Source organism: Ruditapes philippinarum, unplaced genomic scaffold, assembly GCF_026571515.1.
Source record: "Ruditapes philippinarum isolate M1 unplaced genomic scaffold, ASM2657151v2 ctg3457_1_1_1_1, whole genome shotgun sequence".
Lineage (NCBI taxonomy): Eukaryota > Metazoa > Mollusca > Bivalvia > Venerida > Veneridae > Ruditapes > Ruditapes philippinarum.
Genome location: NW_026856712.1, coordinates 102,464 through 128,291, shown reverse-complemented (window position 1 = coordinate 128,291; position 25,828 = coordinate 102,464). Strand labels below are relative to the sequence as shown.

At 33.5% G+C, this 25,828-nt stretch overlaps 1 protein-coding gene across 1 annotated transcript; it reads right to left on the bottom strand.

Moving 5' to 3' along the window:
• On the bottom strand, positions 1-23,146 carry LOC132747467 (tubulin-specific chaperone cofactor E-like protein). The gene is made up of 10 exons (XM_060736860.1): positions 22,849-23,146; positions 21,621-21,711; positions 13,024-13,124; positions 9,267-9,405; positions 6,156-6,237; positions 4,064-4,931; positions 3,297-3,355; positions 2,446-2,582; positions 1,123-1,285; positions 1-434 (listed from the first exon to the last, which is right to left on the bottom strand). The coding sequence occupies exons 1-10, from the start codon at positions 23,083-23,085 to the stop codon at positions 218-220; spliced, it is 2,094 nt and encodes a 697-aa protein (XP_060592843.1). The 5' UTR covers positions 23,086-23,146; the 3' UTR covers positions 1-217.
• Positions 23,147-25,828: the final 2,682 nt, after the last annotated feature.

The window sequence follows — 25,828 nt, the reverse complement described above, 5'->3', positions numbered from 1 at the left end:
TTGTACGAACAAGTCTGAGCTACAACTGAGCGTACGACAGTTGATAAAACCGCACCCAGATCTTCTTACAGTTTACATATGAAGTGTAGCAGTCATTTAGAATCTGATTTAAATCATATTGGTGGATCGAGAATTCTGCTAATAAACCAGGGGCCTATAACTGTGTTTAGTTCCCTGGCATAACGCATTGAATATAAAAGTTCTAACAGTTTATTTACTAAGCATTCTCTTTTACATCTGGCTGTCTATCTCTTAAATAATAATCCACTTTTAAATTTGGTATAGATTTAGTATCATCAATATGAATTTCATCCCCATCTAGAATTTCAAGCCTGCTAATTGGCAACAATCCACCCCTAATTTCCTGAAATTCACCCACAGACTCATTGTGCTGAGTATTGCAGCGTTTGTGGTTTAAAACAGCATACATGGTACTGAAATTATACAACAAACTACATGTAATGAACCCAATTGAGTTGAATGTATGAAAATTGGGAAACAATAGTCAAAACTAGAAATGTGTCTACAGGACACGGATACTGCGACTTTCCCGTTTTGTCACTGTTGATGGACAGAAAGTGTACAAAATTCACTGCATGACGGACAAAGCTTGACAGCATGAAAGCCCAATTGATCAACAAAGTCTGAAGTTATGAAAGCCTGATTGATGACCAAACCTATATAAACATACTGTGTTTTAATTCAAACCATATTTTCTACAAAGGGAGATCACTTGTGAGTAACGACAACAGAAATAGATATCTGCCAGCAGTCTTTGTTTGATTGAGTCGATTGATGATAGACATTGAAATGGCCAACATTCATCATACTCTCATGTAAACCAGCCATAGTGGTTATAGTGATGTTGTCTCAGGGTTTACACTAGTTAGTCTTTCACAGAAAGTTCAGACAAACATAATCGTCCGCTTTACTCATTTACATAATAGATAGCAGACAGGTAGATTAGAGGTAACAAGGTGTTGTCTTCTATTAGAGGCAAATGTTTCATTTTCCACCTTCATTCCTTTAATTTGACAATAATATGGAACAATTTATTTAAAAAAAAATTTAACCTTTAGAAAAGCTGATTTTAAGGCAGCTTTAATAAGGATAAGGAAATACCTTTCATCAATTTTCTTTGCGATAAGGTTCCTCAAAGTGTCGGCCATACTTCTTACAGAAATGGTCTCTGTGAACGCCAATTTGCCATTATGAATAAACCTCACTGTCACATAATCTGTCAACCCTTTGCTTATATCTACGTCTACCAATGGAGTGAGCTGACCTTTAATAAAATACATGTATATGCAGTAAAACCTCTGAAAAATGGCAATTTGTAGCTCAGTACTGGACGTACACAAAAATTTGCATTTGGAATATTTGAGAAATTCCCCACAATTAATTTTGAACATAAACATGAGTGAAATCATGATTTAATGATATATATTTTCTCAAGTATTGGATATATATTAGGTTATTTGCCTTTCTAAGTACTTTCTCAAGCAAATGATATACATGTATATATCAGGTTATTTGTCTCGAGTGTATGTTATATATCAGGTTATTTGTTTTCAGGTTAAAAATATGAAATATATTTGACTGATATAGCACCATATTTTATGGGTAAAATTAAATAAATCAAGTTATTTGCCTTAAGGTAATGACAAATATATAAGGTTTTTTGTCACACTATGTCTTTTCTGAAGTATGTGATATATATCAGGACATTTCCCTTTCCATGGCATTTTTCCCCATAATATACAATAATTATTATATAAATATATATAATTTGCATACCAATTTTCTAAAGTATATGATATATATCACATTTCTCTCTTTTCTCAACTATAGGATAATTATATCAGATTATTTGACTTACTATGTCTTTTCTAATTATGTTAAATATATCAAAATAGGTCACTTTCATTGCCATATTTATCAATTAGATATTATATTTTCATCAGTAAATTTCACTGACCATCTCTTATTCCTCTATCATATGATATATATCAGTATTTCTGACTTACCATGTCTTTTCTCTAGTGTATGGTATATATGTAAATATCAGTATTTCTGAATTACCATGTCTTTTCTCTAGTGTATGGTATATATGTAAATATCAGTATTTCTGACTTACCATGTCTTTTCTCTAGTGTATGGTATATATGTAAATATCAGTATTTCTGAATTACCATGACTTATTTCTCTATCATATGATATATATCAGTATTTCTGACTTACCATTTTTTCCCTCCAGTGTATCATATATATATATATCATCATTTTTGACTAACCATGTCTTTTCTCTAGTGTATGATATATATCAGTATCTCTGACATAACATGTCTTTTCGCCAGTGTATAATATATCAGTATTTCTGACTTACCATGTCTTTTCTCTAGTGAATGATATACATGTATACATATATCAGTATTTCTGACTTACCATGTCTTTTCTCTAGTGTATGATATATATCAGGCTTCAATTTTTTATCGTAGAAATGCCTTAATAGGAAACGCTCAGATTTTTCTCTCTCTGATGGAGTCACTTCACTTCCATTGAGCAGTTTGACATTTGGTAAACTGCAAAAAGATGTTTGACCTTTACTGTACAATTTTCATTTTCAAAACCACTAAATTTCTCCACACCACTAAATTACTTTCTGAATTTGTAACATCCCATAGCTATTCTAGAAATTTAAACCCTATATCTATTGAATATGGGCAATTTACATATCCTCCTTTGAACTTGGAACAGACTATTAGAAATTTTAAAGCATTTCATAGACAAAATGCTAAATATGCCTTTTCCTAGCCATTTTGAAGCCCAGTACCATAAAATTGCTTACTTGCAATAAATACCCGATACCTTTTAAAACCTCTTTTCAGTATTTCTTAGGAAAAGCGTTGCATTGCTTATTACTCATTCGGGCTAAGAATCGTACAAAAAATTGATTTTCAATTTAATTCTGGGCATATTTCTTTATAACCTTTTGCAGAGTTTTCAAGTTAGAATTTCAAATATTTTTATTGTTTTTGACCTGTTGAGCTCCTTTTAATCTAGAAAACGCTGATGGGCCAAAAAGCCTGGGATTAATCTATTGGCACAGGTTATTACCAGTTTCAAGAGACTTAAGACTCTTTCACAGTAACAATTATTTAGATATGATAGCTATAAAAGTCGCTTTATAGGCTGGCATTACACAAATGAAAATTCATTATGTTCATACTTGTTCAATTTTGGGGGTCAAAGAGTTCAAACTTAATGTGAAACACGTATAAGAGTTCAGCACATACCTTGCCATGAATAGTTTTCTTCTGTCTTCATCACTTAGTTTTGATCCTAATTTCACATTCTGAAACAATTATTTTTTCTAGTTAAGTAAAAGTTTAAGGCTGCATGCCTCCATGGGTGTAACACTGTCTCATAATGGTGAACATTTGTGTCAAGATATACTAAGATCCCTCAGTGCATATAGAAGATATGCTCTTTATATTAAATCACCTCTGGTGACCTTGACCTTGCATAAATTGACCTGAATTATGCTGGCAAAATAAAGTCTTGTCTCTAAATAGTAGACATTTTTTATATTATCTCTCCATTCAAAGAAATTAAACTGTCCATACACACATTTTCAACTGAATTTTGACCTCTAAATGTGACCTTGACCTTTGCTGCAGGAACCCAAATTTCAAGCAAGACAAACCATCTTATCATCGAAATATTTGTGCCAAGTTACATTTAAGTCTTTTACTGCATGTTGAAGTTTGCTCTAGACAAATGTTTTTCTTTGACCTCTAAGTGTGCCCTTAACCTTTGACCTAGTAACTTTGTTCATGCACAAGACACAACCTCATATTTTTGTCAAGCAATATTATTAAAATCCATCCATGCATGAAGAACATTGTGCTCTGGACAATACTGAATGTTGCCTGGACACTGGCTGCCGGCTAAAAACATTTCCATTATAAATCTCTTTTTTATGATAAAAAGGTGTATAAAAAAGAGAAAATTGACAGATATTACATATTTTCATTATAATAAATTCATTTCAAAGTTTTACCTTCATTCTAACTGATTTTAGAGCAGGGAATGTTCGCAGTGCACTCAGATGTTTCCATTTACCAATCTTTGTCTCACTCACACACAAAGTTTCAAGGGAGATAAACGGTTTTTGACTGACAGGTTCTTCATCACAAAGACAACAAGAGTCATCTCCACTGTTTAAGCCTTTCCCATCTGTCCCTTCTCCATTTTTCAGCTCATTGTTTTCTTTATTTTCATCAGCACAATCTGCATCCTTTTGGTTCATTTCTGGATCAAATTTTGCATTTGTCTCCGCGGCAGACTCAACTTTGGCCTCTTCAACGACAACATCAAAAGCTCTCCTTAAGATAAGCTCTACAATCTCTCTACTCAGTTGCTTTAAACATTCCTGATCTTCCTTATCTTTTATATCAAACAAACTTTCAGACCCTGAATCTACCAGCTGATCTTTAGGTCTTTCAGAACATTCAACTACACCAATACTTGTAGTTGGGCTGTTTTCCTCTTGTTCACACATCATGCTTTCTTCATCATTGCCTTGTAACACACTGGACTGTGCAATATCATTTCTTATAGCCTCATCAATTACAGAGTTCAGTATGTTTTCACAATATTGGCGAACTTCTTCTTGAAGCGATTCAATAACGTCATCACTATTAGCAACAGTGGCATCATCAAGTTTTACTGCATCTCCATCATGGTTATCATTAACTTTGTCACTGTCGACAGCAGTGATGTCATCAACAGTTACAGTTTCATGACAGGAACAGTTACAATCAGGGTCAAGGTCACCTGCTTTGTAATGTATATCAACTAAAGGATTTCCAGATAGGATCAGTGACTTTAAGCCTGGTAAATGACGGAGTTTCCAAACTTCATCCCAACTAAAGTATAAAAAGAAAACAAAATTTCATTTTCTTATGTCATTATTGAATATTTTGTCAGGAAATACTCTTTTCAGTTTTGTTATACAACCTGCAGCCTTTAAAACAACAAAGACACACTTTTACAAAAGTGACTTTCAGTTTTTTTTATTGTGTATATTTTAGTTTCTCAACTAAACTTTTACACCCATAAAACAAAATTAGTGATGACAAGAGATGCTGTGAGAAAACATACAGACAAAATCTTATAAAATTATATTAATTTATGATAATCATATACATGTAATAAGTTAGAACTTTTTTTGAGCTGAAGTCATGAAAAATATTATACTGTATTGAACAGGAAAGTGGTTACAATTTCTTATTGTTAGAACTAGAATTATAATATTATAAACATTCAAATATTTTATATACACGTAGATGCCTTTCCAATAGCATGTATTACGTCCCCTGGTCGGCATTTTTAAGCTTATCAAAAATTTTAAAATATCAGCTTAAATAAGAAAAAAATTTTCTTCTGAATCTTTTAAAATCAATAGTAAGGTTAGGGTTTTTAATTACATTAAAAACATTTATGCCGTTTTCATATAATTATATATAAAGAAGGATCAGATAATTTCCCTTTGTCAGGTGTTTATATTGCTTTTTTTCTATTTCGTGAACTATATTGAAGAGAATAATGGGTCAACATAACTGGCAAGGGAGGTAAATATTTATTCCATATACCAACATGCATCTCATTATTACTTACTATAGTCAAGTGCATTATTACAGTCACTGTACTGAATAAAGAAAATTTTAAGATGCAATCAAAGGTTTAGGCCAAAATTAAAGCTGGACAGTTGCCATATGGCCTTCACACTGTATGACTTAAAAACACCTTAAAACCTGATATCAACTAATATTTCCTAATTTATTTTGTTTTGTTTGGTTTTACGGCACACCAGAGCAATTTTTGTCATACCCTGCCGAAACTAGAAAGATGATTTTGGCTAACCTCGGGTGTTACAAACTTAATGCAACACCAGGGGGTCAAAACCACGTCACCTGCTGGAGTTAAGAAATGCATAGACTCCAGTTGTTCGAAATCCATTTAGTCACCTCTTACAATCATGCAGAAATAAACTTTGGCTGCAATTTTGATGCCTCAACCCTTAAACGCAACCCCTCAGCTGCAAGAGAGAATTTTTTCCTAAGTTTAATATTCAGAATGTTTATATTTACCTTGTAATGTGATTATCATTCATTCTCAGACATTCAACACTACGTAGACCAAGATGTTTCCCTTCTGGTATATCTCTGAAATCTGTAATCATAAAAAAAAAACATGATCTAATACTCCATTTTTTGCTTAAATTGTTCTGTTATCACATTCAAAATCATGCAAAGTTTTGAATGAATTCTAAATAAATTCTATTACAAGTTTTTCATTCCGCCTATTTTATAAATAACCGTAGCTTGTGCCTTTACACAAGACCTTGACAGTCAAGGCCATTCAAAAAGATCGTATTTGAATTATGAACATTATATGTAGAAAGTCTTCATTTGTCTAATTATGTATTAACAAGAGGGCCATGATGGCCCTGATATCGCTCACCTGTATATAGGCCTCCGGGTGGGGCCAATTTTAACCCAGGTGCTTTTATTTGAACAAACTTGGTAGACACCCATTAGAAAATGTTTCATGATAAATATCTAAGCTATAGCTTTTTGGGGTTTTGGTAGAAGTTTTTTAAGTTTTTACTATACACATATAGGGAAAAACAATGACACCCCTCCCCGCACTTAGGCAAGGCCAATATTGACCCCATGACTTTTATTTGAACAAACTTGGTAGACACTCACAAGAAGATGTTTCATGCTTAGCTCTTTGGGGTTTTTTTAGGGCCGGGAATTATATTCGAATATTCGAAACACTACCAAATATTCGAACATTGAAAAATGAATACGAATATTCGAAAAAAAAAGTGTTTTTTTTTGTTATTACTTTCAAATTTCAATTAAGATCGTAAATTTAACCATTGACCTTTACTTGACCAGGTGTTCACACGTTTGTATGACGGTGTACGGACATAATCCCCTTCGGACAAAATCCCCTTCATGCATTTTTGTATATCTGGACATAATCCCCTCCATGGGTGGACATAATCCCCTTCATGTGTGAAATTTTGAAGTGGACAAAATCCCCTTCATAAAATTGCTACCTAGGACAAAATCCCCCTCGGTTTATAAAGTGGGTAAGAGAGTGACATACTGCATTATGCTGTGTGGTAAATATCTTAATGTATAAATAAGTAAAAATTATTTCAGCAGAAAAGCACATTCAATTAGCACATTTTAATCACATTAAAATTGCTTTGTTAAAGCATTCATAACAATCAATCAAGTAGTACAGTGATCTTGGTTTGATTAAATTATCACTCATTCATCAATAGAAATTGTAACAATGGACAGTATGTATCAATTAGAATTATCAACTTATACAATCAATGAAACAATTATTGGCTAAAAAAAATGTTTTTTGATACTAATCAATTTAAAACAATTAAAGAAATTGCCTAATCAAATATGTGTTATGCAGTTGATAATTTACCATAAACTTTAATGAAAACTTCTAAACTAAATAAAGGTTTAACTATTGATACATAATTATAAATAAAAAAACAAAAGTTCATTATTCATCAATTTTTTTAGGGAGTATAGTAATACATTATTCATAAATTTTTATGGAGCATAATAATAATTAGAAACCTATGAAACAAGGGGAATTTGTCCGGGTAGTGAAGGGGATTTTGTCCAGCCTTGCAAAAACATGAAGGGGATTATGTCCACCCATGAAGGGGATTTTGTCCGGATAGGCGAAGGGGATTTTGTCCTAAGGGGATTATGTCTGACATTCTTGTATGACACGTGTCAACGATAATCACCAATTAACTGTGAAAACTTGGGGGTCTAGTTGATCAAAAGGGCACCCATTTCACAGTTTGCAATTTACCTGATTAACAGTCTCTAACGTAATTCTTTCCGATTTTAGTTTTCTTTATTGTTTTCTGTGCTATAATCTTTCCGATTAATCAATAATTGTCTTAAATTTTGTGAAGACGAAAAAATCGACACGCATTAATCGGTGCATTATGAAAGCATGGTTAAGTGTCTATATTCTGCCAGAATATATTTACTCCTTAGAAATTAGACTCCGTGTGATATTTACTGTGTTATAGCTAAATTTATTTGGAGAATAATTTAAACTTTATCTAAAATTATAAATAAATAAAAAAATATTAAATACAAGTTAAGTTTTAATATAATTATGTGTTATTGGGGCTAAGAGGCTGCAGTGATTCGTATGACTATCAATCAAGTCACGTCAATTACCTCCCGTTAATAAGACAAATGATCATCAGTCGGATTAACTGAACAAAAGGCAATCAAATTATGAATTTATTTCAAAAGTAAACATATATGTCGATTTTCAATAATTATATAAAATAAAAAACTTTTACATAGTAATAAAGGTTATTTTTAATCGTCGATTATTCCAAGCATATTACAGTAATATAGTATTCGACGCAATCAATTTCGGATACGTATACGTCAAAGAGAAATATTGGAACAAATGTTGTAAAAACGAATATACGAATATGGAAAACGAATATTCGAACATCAAATTCCTTATTCGTTCCCAGCCCTAGTTTTTTTTAAAGAAATTTTTTTTAAGTTTTCACTAAACACATATTAAGAAAATCAATGACCCCCCCGACGAGGCCAATTTTGACCCCAGGGCATTTATTTGAACAAACTTGGTAGACACTGACAAGATGATGTTTCATGCCAAATATTTAAGCTTTTAAGTTTTTTCTTTGGGTTGCCATGGCAACCAGAGTTCTGCATGGAATTAAATTCTTTGAACACTTTTTAAAGTTGACTTCCAAAGGAACATTCCTGTAAAGTTTGGATGAAATTGGCTTAGCGGTTTATGAGATGTCATTTAACGTAAAAGTTTACGAACAGACAGCCGGACGAAAATGCAATCACAAAAGCTCACCATGTCACTTTGTGACAGGTGAGCTAAAAAGTACATTAACAAAATAAGTTATTAGCAAAACTGAATAATTTGGCCATTTTACAAGGTTAAGGTCAAGTTTGAATTATTCGCCATGAACAAAGTTTTTGGTTCACCGTTCTCGTTTTTGAGTTACCTGTCCCTGAACTAACTCAAGGGCAGATACTTCACAATGAAGGTAAACGATAACTTTTTTGAAGGTAAACAATAACTTTTTTTCTTATATTTTCATGTATCTAATCAATGAGCATATCAATTTATAACTTCCTTACTATTTGCACATAGATGAAGTTCCTTTAAATGTGGTAACAGTTTCGCAAATTGCAAGACATCCTTCCATTTGATACCTGTCCTGTTTAAAACCAAGTTTTCTACATTTGGAAGTGGGCTTGACCATTCATATAATGTATCCTACAAACAAGAAAAGTCCAATTTAACAACATGTATTTTACTTCTTTATTAATTTTAATTACTTTTTTCGCTAAATACAGTAACTTCATTAAAAAATAACCTTCGTGACATCAAATAAACATCGTAACAATGTGCCATATGGCAACAAAATAAAACAAAACGTTCGTAAAATACACAAGTTAGAGCTGTCGGTAGGACAGCATGCTCGACTATTCTTAGTGCTTGATAGTAAAAAAAATGCCTGATACAGTTACCTCCTCCTGTTTACAGGTTGGGGTCATGATGGTGAACAAGTGTGCAAAGTTTCAAAGCCATATGTCAATGGACTTTGAAAATATTTGAACTATTACAAAAACTTTAACGTAAATTCTAAGTCGAAAAAGGGGCATAATTCTGTCAAAATGCTTGATAGAGTTACTCCTCCTGTTTACAGGTTGGGGTCATGATGTTGAACAAGCGTGCAAAGTTTAAAAGCCATATGTCAACTGGACTTTGAAAATATTTGAAACTATTACAAAAAACTTTAACGTAAATTCTAAGTCGAAAAAGGGGCATAATTCTGTCAAAATGCTTTAATAGAGTTACCTCCTGCTGTCTACAGGTTGGGGTCATGATGTTGAACAAGTGTGCAAAGTTTCAAAGCCATATGTCAATGGACTTTGAAAATATTTTGAACTATTACAAAAACTTTAACGTAAAATTCTAAGTCGAAAAAGGGGCATAATTCTGTCAAAATACTTGATAGAGTTACCTCCTCCTGTCTACAGGTTTTGGGGTCAGATGGTGAACAAGTGTGCAAAGTTTCAAAGCCATATGTCAATGGACTTTGAAAATATTTGAACTATTACAAAAACTTTAACGTAAATTCTAAGTCGAAAAAGGGGCATAATTCTGTCAAAATGCTTGATAGAGTTACCTCCTCCTGTCTACAGGTTGGGGTCATGATGGTGAACAAGTGTGCAAAGTTTCAAAGCCATATGTCAATGGACTTTGAAAATATTTGAACTATTACAAAAACTTTAACGTAATTCTAAGTCGAAAAAGGGCATAATTCTGTCAAAATGCTTGATAGAGTTACCTCCTCCTGTCTACAGGTTGGGGTCATGATGGTGAACAAGTGTGCAAAGTTTCAAAGCCATATGTCAATGGACTTTGAAAATATTTGAACTATTACAAAAACTTTAACATAAGTGGTTACGCCGACGCCGCCGACGCTCGGGTGACTGCAATAGCTCTACTTATTCTTATCGAATAGTCGAGCTAATAATTATCATACATATGTATAAAAACATGTTTCCTTTATGGTATTTAATATAAAAGTTTCCTATATTTAAATATATATAATATAATGGATATATATATATCATTAACATAAATGAATATTTGTACATAAACAGAATAAAATGTTCTGGAACAATATAATTATCATTCTGCGTTTTTAAATAGGCTTTTATCCATTTAGCAATGATATTATGTAATGCATCATGCCCTTCATACCCACATTTTGTAGGTATTCTTTTTTAAAGTTCAAACAATAATTTTTGCAGTATAGATTATTAGCTATAAAGATTTTTGACAGGTTATATGGCCCTATTATCCTATATAAATGGCTGCTAGGTGAGGGTTATTGCAAACAACTGTTTATATGCGGCCATATAACCTGTGAGAAATATTTATAACCAATTTATAATACAGCAAGCATCATTTTTAGAGGAATGAAGCAAGATTTTTTCATAAATCTACAGCAGTCGTGTATACAAAACTATATTATAGCATAAAATCGGCTATTTTTCCCTCTTTTGCCCATGTTATAACGGGACCAAAAGCATGTGTTAACATAGTCACGCGCTCTTGTTATAGCCCGGTTTTACCTATGCGCAATAATACAGGGCCCAGTAAACAAACAAATAAATGACAATTTGGCCTGTTTGTCAAAAAGTCATTATCTTGTTATAATTGAAATTATTGATTCGAGGGACTCAATCGCATAACAGCGAGCAGCATTCAAGTAACTATGCAGGAAATACGGCGTATAGACATCGCCGTTAATCTTGGTTGTCGCCCTTTCTAAGAAACGGACGGTTGTCAATGTAAATAAATATTTGTCATACAGTTTAACTCTCCGATTAACTTACAAAACAAGATAACACAAAATGAATATGAGCAAATGTTTTATTGATGTTTATATTGATAAATGCTCTTTATATTTCTTTAAGAGAATAATGTTTAGTTCCTGATTTTTTTATAAACTTCTGCAGTACGAGTAAGTGTGCTTTAAAAAAAAAGATTTTTGTCACTGATCTTTTTTTCTAGTTCTACCGTCTATCTGAAATCATTCTTGGAATTTCTGAGGGTCATGTTTTGTCTTTGGTAGTGTAATTTAATGTGTTTTTTTTCTTGAGTTATTAAATCTCCAATGTTAAGCTCTGTTAAATCAATTAAAATTCGAAATTTCGTTAGGTTCTGAGCAATTGTATTTCCAAAGTTGTTGGCCCCGGAAACATAAAACGCATACATAAAACATGTAGAATAGGATAAATACTGTCCTAGATCAAGGATTTAATGTATTAATTTGTTTTGTATTAAATATACATCATGAATCTGTTTTAAAATTTTATGCTATAATAGAGCGTCAATGCACGTTTATTTCGTGTTATAACGTCTGCAGAGTCCCGAGGAACGGTTGGTGCCCGAGCCCTGTAGGGCGAGGGCTCCAACAGTTCCGAGGGACTCTGCAGACGTTATAACACGGAAAAACGTGTGTTAACCCTATATAAATGTCACGATTATCCAATGAAAAGCGACATTACAAATGTGCAGTAATATAAATATTAATTAATATACATGTAGCTTAAAATATATATATGCTTTTAAATGTTGTACTCTACAGAAATATCATACTTATGTACATCATGGAAACCCACGGGTATAAATTTCGCTGAACTACATTCATTTCATGCGAATGAAGTGAATATGTAACTAGTACACATGGGTTAAAAAGAATGACTAAATCATCCTTGTTAACCCATGTGTACTTAAGTTACATATTCACAGTCTTATATTTATTTCATGCTCTCCAGTGTTTTATTGTAATATATCAGATCATTATATTCTGATTAACCACTAGTGAAATTTATAAAATATAATTTTCACTGTAGCCGGACTATATCTGAATGCGGATGAAAAGAAAATCAAACTAAATGGAATTACAGGCAGAAAAAAATGCCGTCATACGTAAATTTTGCTTCTTTAGGAAAAGAAAGTCGATGTCACCATACATCATGTTAAAAATGTAACAAAATTAGAGAAATTTAACAGAACTATATTTCAAAATTGATGATATGACGTCATGATGTGATGACGTCACAAAGGAGAATGCGCGACGTTACGCGGCAAAATCAGTAAAAATACTTAAAATCACTTAAAAAGCATGAAATAAAAAGAAAATTTATTTGTTTTACATATAAGATTGAAATATATTTCATTTGTGAACACCAGCTATTATATTTTCACTCGTGGCTACGCCACTCGTGAAAATATTGCATCTGGTGTTCACTCAGTGAAATTATATTTCAATCTTACATGCAAAACAAACAAATATCCCCTATACAAATATACCTTATTATTTGCAATAGGGTTTCTAGCTATGTTCAGGAACTTCAGGTTTTGTAGCTCCTGTATTAATGGTAAAATTTCACTCCAAGAATCCAGAAGATTTCCTGTAAAAAAAAACAACAAAATCATTTCAAGCACTTCTTCACAGATTCTTCTAATGTCAAGTTCACCTTTTTGTTCTTATTAATAACTTATAAATTTATAATTTTTTCTTTGTACATTTCATCTGTTTAAAGAAGTCTTCAACCCTTGAAGGAGCTCCACACTGAGGTAAAAAAATCCTAACATCATAAAATTGTAATTATTACATATACAATGTATCAAGTGAAGTACTTAAAATTGAAAAAAAAAATCTGTGAAAGATGTCAAAGAAATAGATGAGCCGAGTCATGACAAAACCAACATAATGGGTTTGCGACCAGCATGGATCCAGACCAGCCTGCGCATCCGCGCAGTCTGATCAGGATCCAAGCTGTTCGCTTACAAACCCTATAACAAGTAGAGAAACTGATAGTGAACAGCATGGATACTGATCAGACTGCGCGGAAGCGCAGGCTGGTCTGGATCCATACTGGTCGCAAACCCATTATGTTGGTTTTGTCGTGACACGGCTCAAATGTAGAATGAAATTGAATAATGATCTGTGTGATTATTAGCCTGATTATAAATTTACTAAAAGCGCTTACACCCTACTCCTCCAGTATAAAACCTAGCCATACATTCTGTGTTAAGCCACAGACGTAGATCCAGTGTTGTTTTTCTTTACAGAGAGACACTTTCAACAAGAGGTAGGTTTTGGGAATTGTACTAGTTTTCCAGGGGGAGAAAGAGAGAGGGGGTGGGGGCCGTCATTATAAAAAAAATCAAATTAACTTAGAATCCTTAACCCACCCCGTCACCCTCTGGATATGCGTCCGTGTCTGACCAGGCTCTACACTGTTGATTGATTATTAAAAAAGTAAAACTTTGCTTAAAAATTTATTTCTTCATCTTTATCACCTGTAAATTGACAACTGACAATTCTAACAAGAGGGCCATGATGGCCCTGAGGTCGCTCACCTGTATATAGGCCCCCCCAACCCCTCCCCCCCCCCAAACGTTGCAGGGCCAATTTAACCAAAGGGCTTTTATTTGCACAAACTTGGTAGTCACCCATAAGAAGATGTTTCATGCTTAACATCTAAGCTCTAGCTCATTGGGCTATTTAAAAGAAGATTTTTTTTAAGTTTTTACTATACACATATAGTTAAAAAAAATGACACCCCTGGGGCCGGGCCAGTTATGACCCCAGGGTTTTTATTTGAACAAACTCTGTAGACACTTACTAGAATATGTCTCATGCTTAATATCTAAACTCTAGCTATTTGGGTTTTTTCAAAGAAGATTTTAAGTTTTTGCTATACACATATAAGGAAAATCAATGACCCCGGGGCGGGGCCAATTTTGACCCCAGGTCTTTTATTTGAACAAACTTTGTAGACACTCACTAAAAGATGTTTCATGCTTAATATCTTAACTCTAGCTATTTGGGTTTTTTCAAAAAAAGATTTTTTAAGTTTTTGCTATACACATATAAGGAAAATCAATGACCCCCGGGACGGGGCCAATTTTGACCCCCGAGCTTTTATTTGAACAAACTTGGTAGACACTTATTAGAACATGTTTAATGCTAAATATCTTAGCTCTAACTCTTTTGGTTCTTTAAAAGAAGATTTTTTAAGTTTTTACTATATGCATATAGGGAAAATCAATGACCCCCTGGGGCGGGGCCAATTTTGACCCCAGGGCTTTTCTTTGAACAAACTTTGTATACACCTATTAGAACATGTTTGATGCTCAATATCTTAGCCATAGCTCTTTGAGTTCTTTAAAAGAAGATTTTTTAAGTTTTTACTATATGCATATAGGGAAAATCAATGACCCCCCGGGGCGGGGCCAATTTTGACCCCAGGGCTTTTATTTGAACAAACTTGGTAGACACTCACTAGAAGATGTTTCATGCCAAATATCTAAGCTCTAGCTCTTATGGTTTTTTTAAAGAAGATATTTAAAGTTTTTTCTTTCGGTTGCCATGGCAACCAGAGTTCTGCATGGAATTAAATTCTTTGAACAATTTTTAAAGGTGACCACCAAAGGAACATTCCTGTGAAGTTTGGATGAAATTGGCCTTGTGGTTTATGAGGAGATGTCATTTAAAGTAAAAGTTTACGGACGACGGACGACGGACGACGGACGGACGACGGACGCCGGACGAAAAGCGATCACAAAAGCTCACCCTGTCACTATGTGACAGGTGAGCTAAAAATAGCAGGTGGTCAAATCCATCTAAGAAATTAAACAGGTTTCATAATTATCATTAGGATTTGGCTTCATTGAAAACCAATTATAGCAAAATGTCAATCATCATTTGCTGTTAATATTAAAGATACATTGTAAACTATACTTGAATTTGATATTTGAAAATATTGATAATTCCTACATGATCTCTGACTTTAAATATAAAACAAGAGCCATGTCAACATGGCCATCCCCCGCCGAATGTGTTTGCTCATTGGAAGAATGTACAAGTAGTAGAGCAGAATAATTCCATTTCAGGAGGTCTTTTGGTAATGAAAACCTGATGGCTATAGTGATTATAGATTTGAAATGAATACTGATGGCTGAATATAACAAAGGGCAATTACTGAAAAATAATGCAGGGTAGGTTATCATTCTTGTGTGCTGCATCCCTCCTCAGTAAAATCTATCCACCTATGAAGTTTCAAGTTGATACCTCAAATACTTTTTGAGAAAAAAATTGAATTGAAAAATTAAGTATGAACTAGAAATGTGTCCATAAGACACGGGGGCCCCTACCGCGCCACTGTTCTGTCAATCTTTTTACTAAGTCAAGGGAAATTACTCTACAAATACTGGATAAATCCACAAGCGAAACCCCAGGTGCAAATCTAAAACATGCTGAGCAACCTGCCCATAAGGTTTAATGACTATGTCAAATCCTTTTTTCAGAAACTTGCGACACAAGTTGACAAGAGCTGTCGGTAGGACAGCAACGCTCGACTATTCTTAGTGCTTGATAGTAAAAAAAATGCTTGATACAGTTACCTCCTCCTGTTTACAGGTTGGGGTCATGATGGTGAACAAGTGTGCGAAGTTTCAAAGCCATATGTCAATGGACTTTGAAAATATTTGAACTATTACAAAAACTTTAACGTAAATTCTAAGTCGAAAAAGGGGCATAATTCTGTCAAAATGCTTGATAGAGTAACCTCCTCCTGTTTACAGGTTGGGGTCATGATGTTGAACAAGTGTGCAAAGTTTCAAAACCATATGTCAATGGACTTTGAAAATATTTGAACTATTACAAAAACTTTAACGGAAATTCTAAGTCAAAAAAGGGGCATAATTCTGTCAAAATGCTTGATAGAGTTACCTCCTCTTGTCTACAGGTTGGGGTCATGATGGTGAACAAGTGTGCAAAGTTTCAAAGCCATATGTCAATGGACTTTGAAAATATTTGAACTATTACAAAAACTTTAACGTAAATTCTAAGTCGAAAAAGGGGCATAATTCTGTCAAAATGCTTGATAGAGTTACCTCCTCCTGTTTACAGGTTGGGGTCATGATGTTAAACAAGTGTGCAAAGTTTCAAAGCCATATGTCAATGGACTTTGAAAATATTTGAACTATTACAAAAACTTTAACGTAAATTCTAAGTCGAAAAAGGGGCATAATTCTGTCAAAATGCTTGATAGAGTTACCTCCTCTTGTCTACAGGTTGGGGTCATGATGGTGAACAAGTGTGCAAAGTTTCAAAGCCATATGTCAATGGACTTTGAAAATATTTGAACTATTACAAAAACTTTAACGTAAATTCTAAGTCGAAAAAGGGGCATAATTCTGTCAAAATGCTTGATAGAGTTACCTCCTCCTGTCTACAGGTTGGGGTCATGATGGTGAACAAGTGTGCAAAGTTTCAAAGCCATATGTCAATGGACTTTGAAAATATTTGAACTATTACAAAAACTTTAACATAAGTGGTTACGCCGACGCAGACGCTCGGGTGACTGCAATAGCTCTACTTATTCTTATCGAATACTCGAGCTAAAAATTGCAAAAATTGAAGGGCAAGAACTCTAAAAATACTAAATAAATCCAGATGAAAATACCTGGTGCACAACTGCACATGCTGATCAATATTCCTGTAAAGTTACATGACTCTAGGTCAAATACTTTTTGAGTTTCGTGCGACACAAGTTGAAAATTGCAAAATTTTACTAAGTCAAGGGCAATAACTCTGAAAATACTAAAAATATCCAGACGAAAATACCCAGGTGCACAACTACACATGCTGCTCAACATTCCTGTAAAGTTTCATGACTCTAGGTCAAATACTTTTTGAGTTACGTGCGACACAAAAGTGAACGGACGGACGGACGGAAGGAAGGACGGACAAGGGTAAATCTAAATGCCCGCCACTAACGTGGGGGCACAAAAATAACAAAGGGCAATAACTCAAAAATTATAAAAGGTAGAGTTATCATTCTTGTGCCCTGCACACCTCCTGTATTAGATCTATGCCCCTATGAAGTTTCATAATGATATCTCAAAGGCCTTTTGAGTTATGCTCTGGACAAAAATTAATTTTGAAAAATAAAAAAAGGGCAATAACTAAACATTTATGCAGGGTAGAGTTATTGTTCTTGTGCACTGCACTCCTCCTTAATGAGATCCATCCACCTATGACGTTTCAAGTTGATACCTCAAATACTTTTTGAGATAAACTCTGGACAAAATAGTATGAAAAAGAACAAAGGGCGATAACTCAAAAATTGTACAGGGAAGAGTTATCATTCTTGTGCACAGCATTCCTCCTCAATAAAATCTATTCACCTATGACATTTCATGTAGACATCTCAAACACTTTTGAGTTATGCTCCACTCGGGTGAAAAATTAGGTATGAAAAATAACAAAGGGCAATAACTCAAAAATCATGAAAGGTAGAGTTATCATTCTTGTGCACTGCACACCCCCTGAGTGAGATCTATGCACCTATAAAGTTTCATTTTGATATCTCAAAGGCTTTTAGAGTTATGCTCTGGACAAAAATTAATTTTGAAAAATAACAAAGGGCAATAACTCAACTAGAAATGTGTCATCATGCCACGGATGCCCCCGCATGCAGCCAAAATTTCAGATGTTATAATATTTAGTTCCAAATTTGTTTGCACAAATTATTGTTTTCATTTTAAGTTCAAAGCCCTTAAAACTTTTCAACGTTTACACAAACCATTTTCATACAATGTTCAAGGCACTGAAATTATTCAGTCTTAACCTTTTGAAAATAGCATATTTCATATTTGTAGCCAAAATAATGGCTACATACATTTCCACAAAAGTATGAGTGCTGAAACTGAAAGTTCAAATTTTTTCCAATATTCAAGAAAGATAAGTAATTGTCCAAAATCATTGAACCACGACCAAATTCAAACTTAAACTGCTTATTCCTAAGATGTATCTATATTATTTTCAAAGTGAAAGGGACATAACTCTGCCAAAAAATCATCGAACCATGACCAAATTCCAACTTGACCTGCCCATTCCTTTGACATATCCATATGTCAAATTTGAGTTGAATATGTAACACTGTTGGGTAGATAATGAACAGAAACTGTAAATTTCATATTATTTTCAAAGTGAAAGGGGCATTACTCTGCCAAAAATCATTGAACCATGACCAAATTAGAACTTGGCCTGGGCATTCCAAAAACATATCCATATGTGAAATTTGAGTTGAATGTGTTGTACTGTTGGGGAGATAATAAACAGAAACTGAAAATTTCATATTATTTTCAAAGTAAAAGGAGCATAACTCTGCCAAAAATCATCGAACCATGACCAAATTCAAACTTGACCTGTATTTTCTCATGACATATCCATATGTCAAATTTGAGTTGAATGTGTTGTACCGTTGGGGAGATAATGAACGGAAACTGAAAATTTCATATTATTTTCAAAGTAAAAGGGGCATAACTCTGCCAAAAATCATCGAACCATGACCAAATTCGAACTTGACCTGTATTTTCTGATGACATATCCATATGTCAAATTTGATTTGAATGTGTTGTACCGTTGGGGAGATAATGAACGGAAACTGAAAATTTCATATTATTTTCAAAGTAAAAGGGGCATAACTCTGCCAAAAATCATCGAACCATGACCAAATTCAAACTTGACCTGTATTTTCTCATGACATATCCATATGTCAAATTTGAGTTGAATGTGTAATACCATTGGGGAGATAATGAACGGAAACTGAAAATTTCATATTATTTTCAAAGTAAAAGGGGCATAACTCTGCCAAGAATCATCAAACCATGACCAAATTCGAACTTGACCTGTATTTTCTCATGACATATCCATATGTCAAGTTTGAGTTGAATGTGTAATACCCTAGATGAGATAATGAACGGAAACTGAAAATTTCATATTATTTTCAAAGTGAAAGGGACATAACTCTGCCAAAAAATCATCGAACCATGACCAAATTCGAACTTGACCTGTATTTTCTCATGACATATCCATATGTCAAATTTGATTTGAATGTGTTGTACCGTTGGGGAGATAATGAACGGAAACTGAAAATTTCATATTATTTTCAAAGTAAAAGGGGCATAACTCTGCCAAAAATCATCGAACCATGACCAAATTCGAACTTGACCTGTATTTTCTCATGACATATCCATATGCCAAATTTGAGTTGAATATGTGCAACCGTTACTAAGATAATGAACGGAAACCGATGATGACGGAATGACAGAATGACGGAATGACGGAATGACGGAAGGACGGAATGACGGAAGGACGGAAGGACGGAACAGGGTAACACTATATGCCCCGGCCATTACATGGCGGGGGCATAAAAATTATGCAGGGTAGAGTTATCGTTCTTAAGCACTGCACTCCTCCTTAATGAGATCCATCCACCTATGAAGTTTCAAGTTGATACCTCAAATACTTTTTGAGATAAACTCTGGACAAAATAGTATGAAAAAGAACAAAGGGCAATAACTCAAAAATTGTATAGGGAAGAGTTATCATTCTTGCACACAACATTCCTCCTCCATAAGATCTATCCACCTATGACATTTCATGTTGATATCTCAAACACTTTTTGAGTTATGCTTCATTCAGGTGAAAAATTAAGTTAAAAAAATAACAAAGGGCAATAACTCAAAAATCATGAAAGGTAGAGTAATCATTCTTGTGCACTGCACACCTCCTGAGTGAGATCTATGCACCTATGAAGTTTCATGTTGATATCTCATAGGCTTTTGGAGTTATGCTCTGGACAAAAATCAATTTTGAAAAATAACAAAGGGCAATAACTCAAAATTTATGCAGGGTAGAGTTATCATTCTTGTGCACTGCACTCCTCCTCAATGAGGTCTATCCACCTATGAAGTTTCAAGTTGATAACTCAAATACTTTTAGAGATATGCTCCGGACAAAAATGTCGGACGGAAGGACGGACGGAAGGACGGACGGACGGAAGGTCGGACGGACGGAGACTATTTCTATATCCCCCGCCGAAATTTTTCGGCGGGGGATAATAAACATGATTTGACTTCTCACAAACTTAATAGGTTATGCTTTAAATCCTACACACTTATAGTGGACTAAGAGTGTCATTAAAAAAACTGGCAGCTTTACTTGACCTGTTATATGGAACACAGGTTCCCATAAAAGTTTGTACATTCTTTTATTTAGATAAAATACATATTCAAGAAGAATTTTATAGATTTCAATAAATTTCTGCAGTAAAAATATTTTACTCAAAGATGAGCATATAGCATATCTTTAAGTACTGCCAGGTACATTGTATTTTTTTTTCTACAATGGGTTAAATATAAAATGAAATGAGTCATCAATCCAAGGTAAAGTCAACGGATGACATCATTTTTAAAAATAGTCCATGATTTTGGACAAGTAGCATGCATGGTGAAAAATTCTTAAAGGCCTATCATGCCTTAAAAAGGCTTTTATTTAATTTCTCAAACAATAGTTAATTTGGTTGTACTTTTATGGTATCTAAAAATTCACTAATTGGCCAATTACCAGAACTTTCTTTTTTATCTGTTGCTTTTTGGCGATAAGTACATTTATTGGGAATAAGTATTATGAATGGTAGTCAAAATACATTATGTACTACTTTGTGGAAATCAAAATCTGAATTTTTCAATACACATTGCTCATTTAATATTCATAAGTCTTGTAGATTTGCCACCTTTCTTTTGGCTTGCAATTAAGGATCTTATATTGATCTCACCCCTGTGGGTTCGACACCCTCCCTGGACTAGCTAGCGGAACAACTTTAGTGGTTCTACTCAGGGGCCCACTCATACATGGTCTGAAATGCTACAATGAGGTCTACCTGAAGTCTACCTCCACCAGTGTAGCCTTAAAGTCACCCCTAACTAGTGTGTTGGTGCCACCTAAACCCCTATGCCCCACAAAATATATTCACCTTAAAGTCAACGTTACTGTGTTGGTGCCACATAAACACTGACCCACCCCTACAAGATATTCACAATCATACCTGATATATCCAAATCAACAACATTCGGACATAATGATCTAATACTCTGTCCCTGTGATGCTGATGTTCTAATGTTACTGTTACTGACACACTGAAAAAAAACAACAACCACATATTGGCTTGCCTGGCTATAGACATGATAGACTACACGTTTATATCTAAAAGGAAATTAAACATAAAAAAGTATATAGGGAAACTTAAAAAAATTCTATACCTATCAATGAAATTTTCAGTATTACTTCATGTTGGGCGCTTAGTCCAACTAATTAGAATTATCAAAGAGACATAGAGATAATTTTGGACAGGCGATGTCTGTTACGGTCACAGTTTGACAATAGGAAAAAGAAGTTGACCGTTCACGCCACATTAATTAGACTAGCTGGGCGCTGTAACACATTGATAAACTGCAAAAATTCCGATAATTGACCAGTCGCAACTTTTCGACTTACAAGGTAACAATAAAAGCAGAGGTATTCTGATTGAAAACGGAAGCATTTTCTGGTTCCCTGTCCTATTATGGTTCCCTTCAAAGTTGTAGTGTGCTGGTGACCAGTCTAAACAGAAGCAGTTTATCTGTTTATAACATACCTAATGACCTTTTTAAAACAGAAAATGTAAAATAAAAAATGGGTCAAAGACAGAAAAGGCCGGGTTGCATATGTATACAAAATATCATGAGGCTGTGATGTTACTTAAATTTTCTACCACTGTCTTGACCATTGATGTTGAAAATTTAACTTAGTTGGTAATGAGCATCAGACCTGAAATGGAATCCCACAATATGGGACCACATGTCAATGCTGTGAACCACACATCAAGAGGCTGTGGTAAGTAGTTGCTGAGAAAACTGTTTCGAAAATTTCCTACTATCTATTGATCATTAATGATGTCAAAATTTAACTAAGTCGGCAAACAGGAAGTGGATGAGCAACAGACCTGAAATCAAATCCCACAGTATGGGACCACGTGATAATGCTGTATACCAAATATTAAAAGGCTGTGATAAGTAGTTGCTGAGAAAACTGTTACGAAAGTTTTTGCCCCGCCCGCCATTCACCATACTATAACCCGGGTTTGCACCAATGCAACCCGGCCAAAAATGAAAGAATATTTCTGTTTGACCCCGTTCAAAGGCTTTGCCTACTTTCATATTGACCAAATGTTCTGATTATTTTAAAATGAACTGGTTGAACTGTTCACACGCTAAAGCTCGAAAAACTTTACTTACAACATTTGTTAGGTACCCAAGTTCTGCATCCCCTCCAGAGATTGTGCGCTTCTTTGGTGGTCTTCCTCCAAAATATCCAAACTTAAACTCCTCATTACCGCTACAGTACTTTGACCTGAGAACCGATAACAAATTATTATTTTCTTTTTCCTCCTTTTTTGTCTCAGTTTCCCTCTGGCTGTTACTGTCATTTTCCGTTTCTAACCCAACGACGAAGCTTGTTGCTTTCCCTGCCATTGTGCAGAAATGAATATAAAAAAATGTAGGAACTTATTATAGAAATTGTATAATTTTCAAATAATGACTAAATGAGTCAGAATTCAGTAATAGCTATGTTTACTTTTGATCAATCGGAACAACTCGACTTTTATTACTCATCAGAGGTAAATCTGAACTTTTCTACCATCTTTTATTATCCGAAGTTTTAGGAACAAGAACTTAATCCCTAAGACACTACCCGCATATTTTGAGGAAACTTATCCCTGCAGACACTTCAAATATTTTCAACACTTTTCGAAAACCTAGCTAAACACCGTTTTCCGGTACGTTACCGTTTTAGCTCTGGGGAATTACACCAAATGAAGTACATAACACAGTTACGTTATATTTCTATTTTTCTATCATTATTTAACCGTTTAAGGTGAAAAAAATTGATGTTTTTGAAAATTATCAATATTCCTTTCATATCTATTGCAAAGTATTAAAAAAAAAATTATTTATAATGAAAATCAATAAAATTCAAACAGACGTAGTGGAATCTTCCATAATAAATAAGGTTATTTTCTACATAAACTTGTGTATTTACTTTATTTTTTGTATGGAATTATTCATATAATGATATTTAATTATTTTCTTATAAAGAAATAACTGTTTTATTTCAATTTAAATTGAAAAAAGGCCAAAAACAACGAGTTCGCTATTACACTCCATTAGTAGGTGAATTCCCCAGAGCTATGTACAGAAAGTACCGGAAAACGGCGTTTAGCTAGGTTTTCGAATTCGTGAATCTAATTTTTGTCATTAGTTTGGCGGAAAGAGCCGAGAAGTTGCGATTGATTTAAATCGTTACTCTGGTTCCCTGTCCAATTACTTTCTTTTAATAGGATAGATTGGTATTTTAGAAATACGCAGGAGACCAGTCTAAATGTTTCGTGTACTTAAAATACGAAAGTGACCTTTTTTTTTGACGAAAGTAAGCGGAATTGTTAAAAATATCAATTATAACGTTTTAGTAGAATTTTACAATAAAATTGCAGTTTGTAGACATATATTATTAGAAACTTATTATATTAATTATCAAAAATAATCATTATGATAATTTAATCAAACAAGTTCAAAGATCTTCCTTTCAGAAATTAATGATATTTATTTTCAAAAATAATCATGCTGCATGATTTAATCTCCATTTATTTGCATAATTTCTATGTATACACAAGTTCAGAGATCTCCCTTTCGCTTACATTGAAAAAGAAATACAAAAATGAGATATAAAGTATTAAATATAACGTTTAAATTGAAACTTATAAATAATATTGCATTGTGTAGATGTATATATAATTATCAGAAATTTATAATATTTATTTTCAAAACTAATCATTATGATGATTTTAGCTCCATTTATTTGCATATATTCTATACACAAGATCAGAGATCTTCCTTTCGCTCACATTTAAAAATACGAAAGTGACTTAAAAATATCAAATAAAGCGTTTAAATTGAAATTTATACCAATATTGCAGTTTGTAGACGTATATTTTCAAAAATTATTGATATTTATTTAAAAAAATAATCATTATGATGGCTAAATCGCTATTTATTTGCATATATTCTATACACAAGGTCAGAGATCTTCCTTTCGCTAACATCGAAAAATATGAAAATGACTTAAAAATATCAGATAATAATTATAGTGTTTAATTTGATTTTAAATTAATATTTCAGTTTGTATAGACGCATGTCTTTAGAAATGAATAAAATGAACCATAAAAGAAAATATTATGATAATTTAGTACATGTATATTTATTACATGTATTTTCATAATTTCTGTATACCAGTTAAGAGACCTTCATCTTTTTCTCTTTTTTAATGTAAAAATGAATTTATTTCAAAAGATTCACATTAATTTTATATGTGTGATTGACCTATAATTTATGATGAAAATGACTAGCACAAAATATACAAGAACCAGTTGAACCGGGTGATGCTTCCCGAGTAAAGTTTTTTTGCTAAGCACTTTTATTTAATGAGATCAATCTACCTACACAGTTTCATGTTGATACCTCTTATGGTTTCAGAGAAACAAAGCTTACATAGAGATAGAAACAATGCTTACATTATCTTAGAAACAAGGCTTAGATTATCTTACAAACAAGGCTTAGATTATCTGAGAAACAAGGCTTACATTATCTTAGAAACAAGGCTTACATTATCTTAGAAACAAGGCTTACATTATCTTAGAAACAAGGCTTACATTATCTTAGTTCTAAACAAGGCTTACATAGGAACAATTCTTGTGCTTACGTTGATATTATAGGAGCAAGGCTTACATTAATTATCATAAGAATAAGGCGCATATACACGTAGGAACAAACTCTAAAATTGCAAGGTTTTAATCATGGCAATAGGGTTGAAATTAAGTCATGCCCATGAATCTCATGTTTTGAATTAACATTATAGTATAGTATTCCACGGATTTACGAGTTTTCTGCGGTGTCCTGGGAGATATTCATTATTTGTGGAGACCAAGGTACTATTTTTAGAGATAGAAATTTTTTTCGTATAAATTTTCCGTGGAGGGATTGATTTTCTGTGAAAACAGAACTTTTCTGTGGTGTCGTGGTATATATAGATTTTTATGGAGATAAAAAGTTTCTGTGGAGACATTAATTTTCCACGAACAAATAAATTTCTGTGGTGTCTTGGAAGGTATAAATTTTCTATGGAGACATAAATTTTCAGGAAAAGATTTTTTGAAAATTC

Bases quoted from the DNA above. Each gene is read 5' to 3' on its own strand.
- LOC132747467 (XM_060736860.1), bottom strand. From the start codon at position 23,085: ATGGCAGGGAAAGCAACAAGCTTCGTCGTTGGGTTAGAAACGGAAAAT. The intron at 4,932-6,155 runs GTAAATATAAAC...TTTATACTTTAG, and splicing joins AATGATAATCACATTACAAG to TTGGGATGAAGTTTGGAAAC. The intron at 435-1,122 runs GTATTTCCTTAT...GTATAATTTCAG, and splicing joins GCAAAGAAAATTGATGAAAG to TACCATGTATGCTGTTTTAA.